Here is a 14,917-nt window from a genome sequence, read left to right as displayed (position 1 = left end):
ATAGTACCCATTTTCCACCTTTATAATAGAGTATACAGGGCTTTCCTGGTGGCTCAGTGGTAAACTCTCTGCCTGCCAGTACAGGAGACCCATGTTCCACACCTGGTTAAGGAAGGTCCCACATGCCACAGAGCAGCTAAGCCCGTGCACCACAGCTACTGAGCCTGGGATCTGCAAGTACTGTGCTGCAGGTGTTGTGTGTAGGTGTAGGTGTTGAAGCCTACACACCCTAGAGCCTGTGCTGCACAAGAGAAGCCACAGCAATGAGAAGCCCGCACACGGCAACTAGAGAGTAGCCTCCACTCACCACAGCTAGAGAAAAAGCCATTGCAGCAATGAAGATCCAGCCAGCCAAAAATAAATAAATACGATTATTTTTTTAAAAGAATATATAATATTGAGTCATTCCCTCTATCTAATTGGTCATAGTTCCCCTAACTGCCCTAGGTCTGGGCTTATGTGGCAGTTTATACTTGTATACTCTTAATAACCAGAAGCTAGTCTGTAGGACTCTGCATTGTCTGCCTTTTCTCTGTTTCATGACCCATTTGTACCTGGTTATTTATTTTTGCTTCTGTCTCAGAGCGAGGCCGGCTGCTGACCTTTGGCTGCAACAAGTGTGGCCAGCTGGGCGTTGGAAATTATAAGAAGCGTCTAGGAATCAACCTGCTGGGGGGACCCTTAGGTGGAAAACAAGTGATCAGAGTCTCCTGTGGTGATGAGTTTACCATTGCTGCTACTGATGGTGAGTCTGTTCACATTATTTCAAACTTGCTGGAAAGATGGGTCTATTTTAATTTTGGGGTGTGAAAGAGGTGGGCTGGTCATGTATAGCTGGGTCATATGTTTACTTTTTTATTTGTGTTAAATTGGTGGCCATGTTTTTATGCTTGTGTAACCTCATTAACTATTCATGTGTCCAAGATAGTGCTTGTTATAAAAAGCTTAGGTTTCTAGGAAGTGGCAAGTTAGTACTCTTAAATTCCTACTTTTTTTACTTTTACTTTTTTGGCACAATGTTTTAAGAATTATCAAATACTTACACCTTGCCCAGCACCATGTTGGTTCCAATAAATGTTGGATGAGTAGCTAGAGAGAGGAATGTGTGTGTGAGCCTGTGTGCTCAGTCTTGTCCAACTCTTTGTGACCCACCAGACTGTAGCCCACCAGGCTCCTCTGTCCATGGGATTCTCCAGGCAAGAATACTGGAGTGGGTTGCCATTTCCTGACTCCAGGGATCTTCCTGACCCAGGAGTTGAACCTATCTCTTGTGTCTCCTGCATTGGCAGGCAGATTCTTTACCACTGGTGCCACCTGGCTAGAGAGGAGAACATCATGATTTGACCTTGCTCCTAGGTTGGGGTCACTGCACTGCAGTGATGTCCTTAGGGATTGCTAAAACTTGAAAGGCTGTATACCGTGTGTCTCTCAACTTTCTGAATTGGTCTAATGGGATTTTCTTCTCTTTCCTTTCAGCTATTTCTTCTCAGCATCTTCTTACTGTTACTTCTGCTACCCTTTACTCCCTTTCCTCTTTCTTCTGCTTTCTTTTTTTCTCTTTTCCTGTATCACCTTGATTTTTGTAGCCACTTCTTTCTGGTAAATAGTGAACAGCAAAACACGTTTCATTTTCTTATCTGTTGACTCTTTTTTTGTTGTTGTTATTGCTCATGCTCAGAGATGTCTTTGTTTTCTTTCAGTCTGTGCCTGGTATTTATACAGGAGAGATCCAGCAATAATGTCAGACAAATGATCTGTTACAGTACCTAAGGACGTGAACCAGCCTTCAGAGTTGTTTGTCTCAAAACAAGGGGTTTTAGGGAACAGACTGGTTAGTTCATGCTGCTGCTGCTGCTAAGTCACTTCAGTCGTGTCCAACTCTGTGCGACCCCATAGATGGCAGGCCACCAGGCTCCCCCATCCCTGGGATTCTCCAGGCAAGAACACTGGAGTGGGTTGCCATGTCCTCTCCAATGCATGAAAGAGAAAAGTGAAAGTGAAGTCGCCCAGTCGTGTCCGACTCTTAGCGACCACATGGACTGCAGCCTACCAGGCTCTGCCGTCCATGGGATTTTCCAGGCAAGAGTACTGGAGTGGGGTGCCATTGCCTTCTCCATAGTTCATGCTAGATAACTGGAAATGTTAGACAGAATCAGGGTGTCATTGAGAATTAAAAATACTGTAGCAAATTCAGTAGCACTTTCTGATAGGGCCTTAGAGAGGGAATGTTTCTTCAGTAGATCTGTGTACTTCTCAAGTTAAACTTCAGAATGATGACTTTAGAATTAGATTCTGTGACTGGGCTTATTACCTATTGATGTATGTTCCTCTACTTCTCTGAACTGTACTTGATCGCCTCACATGGCAGACATTAACTGTGTGTGTACTATGCTCCAGATCCTCTTTTAGACCCTGGGAATATGGAAGTGAGTTTCAGTAAAAATAGAACTGTGATCCAGCAATTCCATGCCTGGGCTTATCTCCAAATAAAAGGAAAAGAGTAATTCAAAAATATACATGCACCCCAGCGTTCATAGCAACACTATTTACAATAGCCAAGACATGGAAGCAAGTGTCCGCCAAAAGACGACTGGATAAAGAAGATATGATATACATATACAATGAATGGGATATTACTCAGCCATTAAAAAGAATGAAATACTGCCATTTACAACAACGTATATGGACCTAGAGGGTATTATGTTTAGTGGAATAAGTCAAAGGAAGACACTGTATATTAGCACTTACATGTGGAATTCAAAAATAAAACAAATGGATGAGTATAACATAACACAAGCAAACTCACAGAGAGAGTGAGGACAAACTAGTAGTTACCAGAGGGGAGGAAGAAGTGGGGAAGAGCAATGTAGGGGCATGGAATTAAGAAATACAAACTGCTGTGTATAAGACATAAGCACCAAGGGTATATTGCATAGCAGAGGAACATTTAGCTATTATTTTATAGTAAATTTAAGTGAAGTATAATCTATAAAACTGTTGAGTCACTATGTTGTACATCTGAAACTAATAAAATATTATAAATCAACTATACTTAAATGTTTTTAAAAAGTCTTGGAAAGCTGCTCTCCTCAGGAAATTCATAGTTTAGTAGGGTAGGGGAGATGTACATATAAACAGATTAGTGCAGTCAGGTAGGTTCTCTGCTGTTAATTGCAGCGTCCGGCTCTAAAGCTTAAAGTGTCCAGGGCTCAATCCTTCCATCCCTTCCATTTTCTGAGTGAGGTTATTACCTTAAATCCTCCCTTGTACACTGATAGCTTTATATTACCATCCCTGACTCCCAGACCCACTAATTTAACAGCCTCTTGACTAATATGTCTAAAGATAAGGTGGCTTTATAGCCCGGTCTTCCCAGATTGGTCCCGATTCATGCCTATTATCTGAGCTTAATCGTTAATAGCCCCCCCTTTTCATTAAAAAGTGTTCTGATTTGGATAAGAGGTAATGAACATCTCAAACAAACTTACTGTGTTCCAAAACAAATTTCTGATTTTTTGTTCAAATCAGTTCTTCCTGCAGCTCACATTCCATCCATTAGCAAATTCTATAGATTATCTTTGAATAATCCAACCACTTCACTACTGCATCAGTTCGTGACTACAGCTGATCTCTCTACTTCCACCCTTGGGTCCCTGCAGTCCGTTCTCCTCATGGTAGCCTGGGGGATACTTTTAAATACCTACTGTTAAGTATCTTTACTGGTCTCCTATCTCAGACAATAAAAACTAAAGTCATTGCAGTGGCCCACATGACCCAGACCTCAGTCACCTCCTGACCTCTGCTGTAGCCACTGTCCACTCCTTTACTTTGTTCCACCTGCAGAGGACTTCTTGCTCTGTGTTTGTGATACTCACCTACCTACGTGGAGCTTTGTACTTAGCTGTTTTCTCTGCCTGGAAAGCTCTTCCCCTGGATAGACCTGGTTCCCTCTCACTTCAGTAGGTCTGCTCAGGTTGCCTACACTATCTAAAGAAATGATACTCCACTGTTATAGTTTATTTCCACTTTTCCTTATTGTTGATCTTCCTTCAAAGCACTTAATACTACCTAAAGTAATTAATCAGTCTCTCCCCACTAGAAGGTCAGTTCTGCAAGGGCAGCGACTTTGTTTTGTTCACTGCTGTCTTCCCAGCACCTCAAGCAGTGCTTGTCATGAAGTAGATGCCAATAAACACTTGAATGGATGACCAAAAATGTTGAATGAGTGAATGAATGGATGGCAGTGTGTAGAAGCAATGGTCATTTTTACCTGGGTGGCATCAGAAATTGTTTAGGCTTTATACAAGGGAATAAACGGACGAAAAATCTTTTTAGCTCTAGAGCATAAAGGTGGGGAATCCAAAAGAGTTGGGAAGCCAGTGTTCTGTTCAACTTTCTGCTATTTATTTATTTCTTACAGATAATCACATTTTTGCCTGGGGCAATGGTGGTAATGGTCGCTTGGCAATGACCCCCACAGAGAGACCCCACGGCTCAGATATCTGCACTTCATGGCCTCGGCCCATCTTTGGATCTTTGCATCATGTCCCAGACCTGTCTTGCCGAGGCTGGAACACCATTCTCATTGTTGGTAAGGGTTCCACTTGTTGGTTAGGATGGCTTTGACAGAGGATTGACCTACACCTAAGTTACTGAGGGTCACACTCTTGCCAACAAAAGTGTCCTAAAGAAAAGAAGCTACTTCTGTAATCTTAACAGTGATCAGGTGGGAGGAACAGAACATTGTTATTTCCTGAGCTTTGTCACTTACTATCTCATGAAAACTTTGGGCTCTGCCCCCTTAACATAGAATTTGTTACTTCTGGTCGTCCACTAATTAGTTTATCTGTAATCATGCTTTTGTGAGAAATATTCAGTGCACCTTTAAAAAGAAACTAAATCATAACTGTTTTCTGCATAAAGATTCCTTTGTTATGAACTAAATTATAAAGGCCTGTTTGAAGGTCTACAAGTTCATTGTTTTAGGTCAATGGTTCTCAACTTTGGCTGCACATTAGAATCCCTTGAGGAGTTTTCAGAAATCCCATTGTCCTGACCAATTACATCGGAACCTCTGGATTGGGACCTAGGCATTGCTACTTTCTAAAGCTTCCCAGCTAATTCCAAAGAATAGTTAAGGTGGAGAATTGCTACTTCACGTAGTGATTATAGTTAAAGTTGCTAGTGGTGCTTGGCTTCTAATATTTATATCTAAAATAGTAATTAGTTGTCTGGTGTGAGAGATAGCAATTATCTCCTAGATTAAGTCCCTATCCAAGTCTTGTCATTTTTCCTGCCTCTGGCTGTAAACAGTGCTTACCTACTGAATATTTTTCCTCAGAGAAAGTATTGAATTCTAAGACCATCCGTTCCAATAGCAGTGGCTTATCCATCGGAACTGGTAAGTAGCAGTATCTCAAGTACCAGTGGTTTTTCTCAGGTGTGAGTCTTTGGGTTGAATTCCATGCAGTCTTCCCAAAAAAAGGAAATAGGAAATATCTTTGGGAATGAGGAGCACAGTGATCAAGAGGGAAGAGCATATTTTTGTAGATTTCACAATAGATTATGACTTTTACTTTGTAGTCAGGGGGAGAGTACATCTTTGCCACCACACATGTGGGAGTAATTACGTGGCTAGCCCAACATTGTAATGTGACTTATGTACTGTTCCTTTCCCTAGAATGCTAGGGGCCATGTTTTCTGGCCACCCTTCACTTCTATGGTGTTCCCAGCGGTGTTCTAATCTATAGAAATAGTCCTTCAAAACAGGCCCTCAGAATTAAAAGTTGGCTTTACTTTCAGTGTGGTCAGGAAAATCAGCCCAAAGGTCTCTAATACTTTTCCTTTGACTGCTTTGTTCATGGTTCCCTTGTCTAGGGCCTTGCTAGGAAACTGAATCTGTGTTCCTTTTGGTTTTCCATTTGCTAGAGTACCTATCTATAGTCCTTGATGTCTCAAAACTGGATATTTTGTGGAATCAAAACAGATAAAGACCCGGAATGAAAGCAGATTAATCCTCTAAAAAGACAGCTGAAAATCTGATCCAGACTTGTTAAACTCCAGTTGACATAAACACACATCATACCTATTATTAGTTTTCTTTAGTAACTCATTGCTCAGCATCTGTTTTTCCATATTAATATCTGTTACAAATGATAAAGTATCTTTTTGCTAAACACAGCTGTTCTATTATAACTTTATTTTACTGGAACAGTATTTAAAGGAAAAACATAAGATTAAAAGCACATGTCCGTTATCTGGAAGATGTAAACTCTGTAAGAGGAGGGATTTTTGTCTTTTCTCTTCAATAATTTTATCCACATTGCCTAGAAGAGTGCCTTGCAAATGGTATTATAATTAGTCAGTAAGTGTTGATTGAGTGTGTTACAGCCATCCAGTGGAATATTATATGTGTTCAAGTGAACAACAACCCATAAAGTTCAAAAACAAGCAGAATAAATAATATATTGTATAAGGATACATAAGTGTGTGATAAAGTCCCTCCCCCAAGAAGAAATGAAAAATACAAAATTAATCAGAGTAGTTATATCTAGGTAGGATGCCAGAGAAAGAAGGGAATTCACAAGGTAGATAGAGCAATATCCTTATTCAGTCCTGTCCTGTAACTCTGTGCAACAGTCAGAATGTTCTGTATCTGTGCTGTCCAGTGTAATAGCCACCAATCACATGTGGCTGCCAAGCGTTTGAAAAGTGGCTCTTGTGACTGAAGCACTGAATTTTTAATCCTGTTTAAATTTAAATAACAAAATATGGCTAAAAGCTACCATATTGGAAAGTAATTGTACTTTCACATGGTAGATTCATGTATGTTTCTTTTGTTAGGCATCAGAACTTACACATGTTATAAATAGTCTTATGTATATGTCAGTGGTAATATAACTTATTTTTTGTAATACAATTTTTTTAAAGCCATTTAAGACAAAAAAGCAAGCTTCAGAGATTATTTTGGCATCTATAGTTGTGCTGCTTCGATATGAGCACAGTGTGGCACAGTGCAGTCCTCAAACCAAGTTAGCTGGCGGTCATGAATAAATAATCCTTTACATTTAACTGTAGAAGATACCATGCAATTCTTTTTGTTGTTTTTTGGCAAATTTCTTAGTTATATTTTTCTTTGGCCCATTTGAAAATTCAGTTTCATTTCCTGACTGTGCATCAGCTCATCTTCATTAAAGGTAATTTGGAATCTGCTGTGTGACATTAAAGAACCAGCCATCACATTTTTTGTTTTTGTTGTTATTGTGCTTAGTTGCTAAGTTGTGTCCAACTCTTTTGCAATCTCAGGGACTATAACCCACCAGGCTCCTCTATCCTTGGGATTTCCCAGGCAAGAATACTAGAGTGGGCTGCCATTTCCTTCTCTAGGGGATCTTCCTGACACATTCTTTACTACTGAGCCACCTGGGAAGCCCTCAAATTTTTTAAATTCTTACAGATAGTCATTAAAGAATTTGATGAATTTAATGGTTGAGGACTTCTCTATTCTATTGTTTTCCCAGAAAGGGAATTAATGGTGAGCTTATCTGGCAACTTTAAGAGGTGTTTGGCTCAAATGTGAAAAATCTTTTGTATTCAATATATAAGAAGAACCTCCATGGAGGATGCTGGAGTCTGAATACTTAAGGTGTGGATGCAGTGCTTGGGGTCATTATTCAGTAATCCTGTAGAACATTGATAATCTGCTGAACATAAGTACAAGCAAGTTTGGAAAGTAGAAGTGAATACTGTCATAATGATCCTGATACACAATACCTTGTGTAAAAAACTAGAAATTTAGCCCCAGGTATCTGACTTACACTGTTGCTGTTCCACTTCATGCAACTCTCAGAAACTCTCCAGGGGGTGGTGGGGCTGTCAGCTGGTAAATATTGTTGCATAGCAAACCTCTGTATTTCTGTGCTGCATATCTGTCAGTGGTTCAGAGCTCTAGCCCAGGAGGTGGCAGCGGTGGCGGAAGAGAAGACGACGACAGTCAGCAGGAATCTGAAACTCCTGATCCAAGTGGAGGCTTCCGAGGAACAATGGAAGCAGACCGAGGCATGGAAGGGCTTGTCAGTCCCACTGAGGCCATGCGGATCAGCAGTGGGGCCAGCAGCTCCTGTCCTGGCTGGCTTCGAAAGGTAGTTCCTTTGGTGATGGGAACTCTGTAGGGACTAGAAGGATCTCTGTTTCCTATGTCCTGCTCAAGTGCTTTGCAGCAGGCATCTAGGTTTCTGATTCTACCTGAGCCAAAATCATCAAATCTCTAATCCTTTTTCTTCCTGACAAGAAAAGATAAAGTGGTCTCATACCTATATTACTTAAGTGGATGGAAATTAACGTAACCTTCCTTGAAAGAAGTATTTGTAATGCACGTGTGCAAAGATTAAGCTTATAGATTTTGTACTGTGGTTCGTAGAAGTAGAATATCAAGGTAGTTGGAATGCCTTACAGTAGAAAAATGCCTTAACAGTGGTTACATGGGATGATGGAATTACTGTTGATTTGTATCATGTCCCTTTGCCTATCAATATTTGCACATTTTCTACAGTGAATATTTATAGTTAGGGACTTCCCTAGCAGTCCAGTAGTTGAGACTTTGCCTTCCAAAGCAGGGGATGCAAGTTCGATCCCTGACTGGGGAGTTAAGATCCCACATGCCTAGTAGCCGGAAAAACCAAAACATGAAACAGAAACAATATTGTAACAAATTCAATAAAAAGACTTTACAAATGGTTCACATTAAAAAAGAAAATCTTCTTAAAATTATAGTTAAGAGAAATTTTAAATCCCACCCCCCCCCCCAACAAAAAAGAGGGAACCTGTAAATGTAAGGCTCCCTCTGAAATAATATTAACCTTGATAGCTACTTAGGAATGTGGATGAAAGAAGCGGCACACAGTTCTGTCTAAAGCTTCAGCCTTTAGCAGCCTGGCAGTTAGCCTCACGGCCATCACCTTAGAGCTTCCCAACTTACTGAATAGCCTTTGTTGACTGAGTGTGTTGAGGCATCACGCTGGGTATCAAAAGTGTTCTTGAAATTGAGTTTGAATTCCCTTCCCTATCCGCTCCTCAGAGGAAGGACTGGCAGGACGCTGACTGACGGGGCGAGCTGTGTTGTAACCACAGCTGTCCTGCTCCACTAGAGGGAGCCGGTGACACGCCAGCGTGAAAGCTACAGCCGGGAAGGAATCCGGACGAAAGTGAAAAGGCTCAGATGGAACTGATGAGGTTCTTTCTCTCATACATAGGAGCTGGAAAATGCAGAATTCATCCCTATGCCTGACAGCCCATCTCCCCTAAGTGCAGCTTTTTCAGAATCTGAGAAAGATACTCTGCCGTATGACGAGCTACAAGGACTCAAGATGGCTTCCGAAGCGCCTTTGGAACACAAGCCCCCAGCAGGAGCCTGGGTAACTGAGCTTTTGCCTTTAAATCAAGACTAGATAAACAATGGCTGTAAGCTCTACCCCATTCTCCTGGCCTCCCTGTCTCTCCCGCTAGCTTCGTTGTTTCCCAGCTGCCCAGCATCAACTCACACCTCCTGTTCAGCAGTGCTTAAAGCCTCTGCTGCTGCTGCTAAGTCGCGTCAGTTGTGTCCGACTCTGTGCGGCCCCGTAGACGGCAGCCCACCAGGCTTCCCCATCCCTGGGATTCTCCAAGGAAGAACACTGGAGTGGGTTGCTATTTCCTTCTCCAATGCATGAAAGCGAAAAGTGAAAGTGAAGTCGCTCAGTCATGTCCGACTCTAGCGACCCCATGGACTACAGCCTACCAGGCTCCTCCGTCCGTGGGATTTTCCAGGCAAAAGTAGGCAAGGCTAAACTGACTTCTGCGGAAAGTATTTACCCTTTCGTATTTCTGACAGGCCCACACCTTTCTATACCAGATGATTGTCTTTCTTTTCTCTCTGCCTTCAGTTCAGTTCAGTGGCTCAGTCGTGTCCGACTCTTTGCAACCCCATGAACTGCAGCACGCCAAGCTTCCCTGTCCATCACCAGCTCCCGGAGCTTGCTTAAACTCATGTCCGTAGAGTTGATGATGCCATCCAACCATCTCATCCTCTCTTGTCCCCTTCTCCTCCTGCCTTCAATCTTTGCCAGCATCAGGGTCTTTTCAAATGAGTCAGTTCTTCACATCAGGTGGCCAAAGTATTGGCCAAAATATTTCAGCTTCAACATCAGTCCTTCCAATGAAAATTCAGGACTGATTTTCTTTAGGATGGACTGGTTGGATCTCCTTGCAGTCCAAGGGACTCTCAAGAGTCTTCTCCAACACCACAGTTCAAAAGCATCGATTGTTCGGTGCTCAGCTTTCTTTATAGTCCAACTCTCACATCCGTACGTAACTACTGGAAAAACCATAGCCTTGACTAGACGGATCTTTGTTGGCAAAGTAATGTCTCTGCTTTTTAATATGCTGTCTAGGTTAGTCATAACTTTTCTTCCAAGGAGTAAGCATCTTTTAATTTCACGGCTGCAGTCACCATCTGCAGTGATTTGAGAGCCCCGCAAAATAAAGTCTGACACTGTTTCCACTGTTACCCCATCTATCTGCCATGAAGTGATGGGACCGGATGCCATGATCTTCATTTTCTCAATGTTGAGCTTTAAGCCAACTTTTTCACTCTCCTCCTTCACTTTCATCAAGAGGCTTTTTAGTTCCTCTTCACTTTCTGCCATAAGGGTGGTGTCATCTGCGTATCTGAGGTTATTGATATTTCTCCTGGCAGTTTTGATTCCAGCTTGTGCTTCATCCAGCCCAGTGTTTATCATGATGTACTCTGCATATAAGTTAAATAAGTAGGATGACAATATACAGCCTTGAAATGCTCCTTTTCCTATTTGGAACCAATCTGTTGTTCCATGTCCAGTTCTAACTGCTGCTTCCTGACCTGCATACATATTTCTCAGGAGGCAGGTCAGGTGGTCTGGTATTCCCATCTTTTTTAAGAATTTTCCGCAGTTGTGATCCACACAGTAAAAGGCTTTGGTGTAGTCAATAAAACAGAAGTAGATGTTTTTCTCTCTGCCTTAGAAGTACCAAAATTGAAATTCCAAAATTCAAGTCCAGTATTTCATGACACTGTGAGGGTAGGTTGGAGTTTTAAGTATATGTCAGAAATAATACTTGTAGTCTATTGGGAGAGCAATGCATTTATTCTCAACTTTGTTAGAAATCAAATTGTGGTAAATATCTCAATAAAACTGTAAACTGGGGATCATCAAACGTTTTCTAAAGGACTGCATAGTAATTATTTTAGGCTCTGCAGACCATACAGTCTCTTGTAACCACTCAACACTGACATTGTAGCACAAAAGCAGCCAAAAATAATGCCTAAAGAATGGGCATGTTTATGTTCCAATAGAACTTTATTTTACAAAAACAGGCCGTAGGCTGAATTTGGCCTATGACTATCATTTGTTGACCCTTTTTAAAAAGTACAGTAGAAAAAGGGAGAAAAATCCAGGCTAGCATAATTGAAAAGCTTCCCAGAAGAGGAAATAAGGCCTTTGAAACTTCAAGGTAAACATTTTTATTCCTCTGTCAGTTAGCAGTCTTGAATTGTTTTGGTGATGCAGTTTATTGAGCACCTCTTAAATCTCTTCTAAAGTGTGATCCACTATATTTCATGAATATTGACCTTTTGAATCATGGTGTCCTCACTGTGATCATACTTGTTCCAAACCAAATTGTGTATTCTCCCACAACTTTAAATTGGGAAGATATCAATGACTTTAAATTATTTCACAGAGTCCTCCAAAATAGATGATTTTTCTTTTACCTCACCGTAATGCAACTGAGGCACTGAGAGCTCCCTTGCTCTGTGATGTTAGAGCCAGCTTCTACAGTAATCCCAGAAGTTTTCTGTTTCTTTTACATTGACTTCATGTGTATGTGTGATTTTTCTTGTTACTTTAAAAGTAAAATCTGGTAGCACATAGAAGGGACATTGGATTAGGGAGCTGTAGCATCCAGGTGGAAGCTCCTATGACCCCTTTTCTCCTGTCTCTCTAGCCACCTCGGCTGAATCCTGCAGGAACATGTGCTGGGAAGGGAACACCCTTGGCTCCTACCTGTGCATGCAGTTCTCTGCAGGTGGAGGTTGAGAGATTGCAGGGTCTGGTGTTGAAGTGTCTGGCTGAACAACAGAAGTTACAACAAGAAAACCTTCAGATTTTTACCCAACTACAGAAGCTGAACAAGAAATTAGAAGGAGGGCAGCAGGTGAGAGCATTAAAAGAATAATTCAGTTTCTAATTTTGTTTTGAAGAATCACAGAAACAAAACACCAGTCACTGAAATAGACTTACTTCTTTGCAAGTGCTTATTTTTTGATGGTGTAATTTTTATAATTAACTCCAGAAGCTCAGTCTGTCTTTAGGCACCTGGATTGAATCATCTCATCACATAACTTCCATTGTTTTTTTTTGTTACCTTTTTCTTTTACTTATTATGAAAAATCTTAAACATTGTATTTCAGTGGACTCCTGTATATACACCATCTACATTCAACAGTCGTTAATATGTTGCTGTGATTGTTTCAAATGTATATATGTTTAAATATGTGTTGGTATTTATCTGTGTGTATTTGAAATAGGATTGTGTGTGTGTGTGTATACTTTTTCTTTAGCTAAACCATTTTCAAATAAATTATGAAAGTCATGACATAGCTGCCCTAAATACTTTATTACATACATCCAAAAACAGACATTCATTCTCCTGGAGAACTATAGTACTATTATCACACTTAACAAAAATAACACTAGTGTTCTTAATTCTTATCTAGTACTCAGTTGACACTCAAATTTTCCAAGGTTTCCCACAAAAAAAAATGTTCTTTATAACTTTTTATCAGACCAGCAACTAGTTAAGAACCTCCTTTTACATGATGTTTCTTGTTTCTTTTATGTAAACAATTCCCTGCATTACCACTCCTACCCCCTTTTAAAAAAAATTTTCCATGGCATTGGTTTGTAGAAGAAACAGGGTCAGTCAGTTAACAGAATGTCCTACATTCTGACTTTGTCTTATTTTCTTGAGATGTTGCTTCACTTGTTCGTCACCTTGTCATTTCTGTAAACTATAAGCTAGACTTAAGGCTTGATTAGATTCAAGCGAAGCATTTTTGGTAAAAAATACTTCACTGGTGTTGCTGCTTGCATCATTTTTAACAGGTCATAGTATTGCTCTGTATAGAGTGAACTAGGATAGAGAAATACTGTGAACCATTGGCTTTTTCCTTTACCAGCTTTACACGTTTGCACAAATTAGTTTATTTCTCTGAGTCCTTGTTTTCACCTGAAAGAAGAAAATAATACCACCTACCTTGTATGGTTGTTTTGAGGATTAAATGAAATAATGTCTGTGAAGGTATTTTGGAAAGTAATACACACACTTGAGGTAAGCATGGAGTGATTGGCAGCAGTAGCAGGCAGGAGGACCATTTTGCCTAGGGCTGTTAGAGTTTTAAAACCGAAAATTCTGCATTCTAGAAAATCCTGCAGCCCTAGGCAAATTGCAACACTTGGTCACCCTACTTGCAACAAGTGTACAGGAGTGGACTTTACATAAAATCCTACTCTACTCAGGTAGTAGTATGGGCTCACAAAACTGTGGCTACGCATTCTTAGCGCTTGGCATTGAAAATGTAGTCCTGAACTGCCGTAACCAAGTGGCAGTTAACCTGGAACTGTGTTTTATCTGGACAGGTGGGGATGCATTCCAAAGGAACTCAGACAGCAAAGGACGAGACGGAAACGGATCCAAGGCCTGACTTAGATTCAGATTCCTGGTGTCTCCTGGGAACAGACTCCTGTAGACCCAGCCTCTAGTCTCCTGAGCCTGTCTAGCCTCCAGGAAACTGGGATCCAAAGACCTTCACAGCACACTTACTGAACGCAGAGCGCGCTTTCCTGGCTTCGTTCACTTGCAGACAAGGAGCGCGAGGCGGAGGTTCTGAAGCACTTTCCATGTACACTTGGAGAGTAGCACTGCCTATTAGGATCTAGGAGTGGTTTTGTGTTGGAGAACGGAGGGCCCCATGGCCCTGGCTTTGTCCTCAGTGACTGCCATAGCAACAGCAGCTCTGTACCTCATCTGGTGATCCCACCTTTGAAGAGGAGACACGATGCTCACGTTCATTTTGCTGCTAGCAGCTTATATCCCACTTATCACTTTCACCGTTAATTGGAAGCTGCCTTGGGAATTCAGTGCCAGGCATTGCACCTCTGGGTGGAGGAGGTTAAAGTGTAAAGCTGAAGAGGGCTGCAACCAGGTGCGGCCCATCCAGGGTCATCTGGAGAGTGGTGAAGTGTTCCAGGCCCTCTCAGGAGCCTTAGTCCAGGAAAGTATGTCTGGTGGAGTCAATCTCCAGCTTGTTTTCAGAAAGTTGAATTACTTTGTGCAGCTAAATGCTTTAGGAGGAACAATGGGCTTAGGTTGCTTTTCCTCTGAGAGTTGAGTGGAACTTTTTCAGTGAGGAGTAGAGAAAGAAGGGCAGGTCCCTCCTCGTCACACAGCAGGAGTGTCAGGGTGGGATTTCCTAGCTTTGGAAAAGCCTTTTGAGAGGGAAAGTGTCTCATAGAGAATTGAGTCCATGGGGCAGAAGAAATGGACTTTGGAGGAAACCATGAGGGGAGGTCCTCCTTAGCTGCCTCGGCTTGGCATCTTCGAGAGGACCTAGAGTGACTTGAGTCTTCTCCCCGGAGAAGGCTACTTGTGCCTCTGCCTTCGTGGCTCTTAGGGTTCTAATCTTGACATCAGCAGCCCCAGCCACTCCCTTTCTGTATGTCTAGTCAGTATTTTTCCCCTTTTGGTGTTTTATGAAGCCATATCAGTGAATCTGTATCATCTTTCCTACTTGAGTGGCCCAGAGCCAGCACCAAAACCTGGCAGTCCCTGAAGCCTGACAGAA

At 41.6% G+C, this 14,917-nt stretch overlaps 1 protein-coding gene across 1 annotated transcript in view; it reads left to right on the top strand.

The window, feature by feature from the left end:
* The window catches only part of NEK9 (NIMA related kinase 9), a 35,173-nt gene extending 20,697 nt beyond the window's left edge, over positions 1-14,476 (top strand). Inside the window, exons 16-22 of the mRNA NM_001206060.1 lie at positions 584-745; positions 4,421-4,591; positions 5,342-5,401; positions 7,936-8,141; positions 9,252-9,413; positions 12,019-12,228; positions 13,713-14,476. Of these exons, the coding sequence (NP_001192989.1) occupies positions 584-745; positions 4,421-4,591; positions 5,342-5,401; positions 7,936-8,141; positions 9,252-9,413; positions 12,019-12,228; positions 13,713-13,835 (1,094 nt within the window). The 3' untranslated portion in view covers positions 13,836-14,476. The remainder of the gene's footprint in view (positions 1-583; positions 746-4,420; positions 4,592-5,341; positions 5,402-7,935; positions 8,142-9,251; positions 9,414-12,018; positions 12,229-13,712) is intronic.
* The last annotated feature ends 441 nt before the right edge of the window (positions 14,477-14,917 follow it).

This window comes from Bos taurus, chromosome 10 (assembly GCF_002263795.3).
Source record: "Bos taurus isolate L1 Dominette 01449 registration number 42190680 breed Hereford chromosome 10, ARS-UCD2.0, whole genome shotgun sequence".
Lineage (NCBI taxonomy): Eukaryota > Metazoa > Chordata > Mammalia > Artiodactyla > Bovidae > Bos > Bos taurus.
This window is presented reverse-complemented; position numbering and strand designations above follow the sequence as displayed.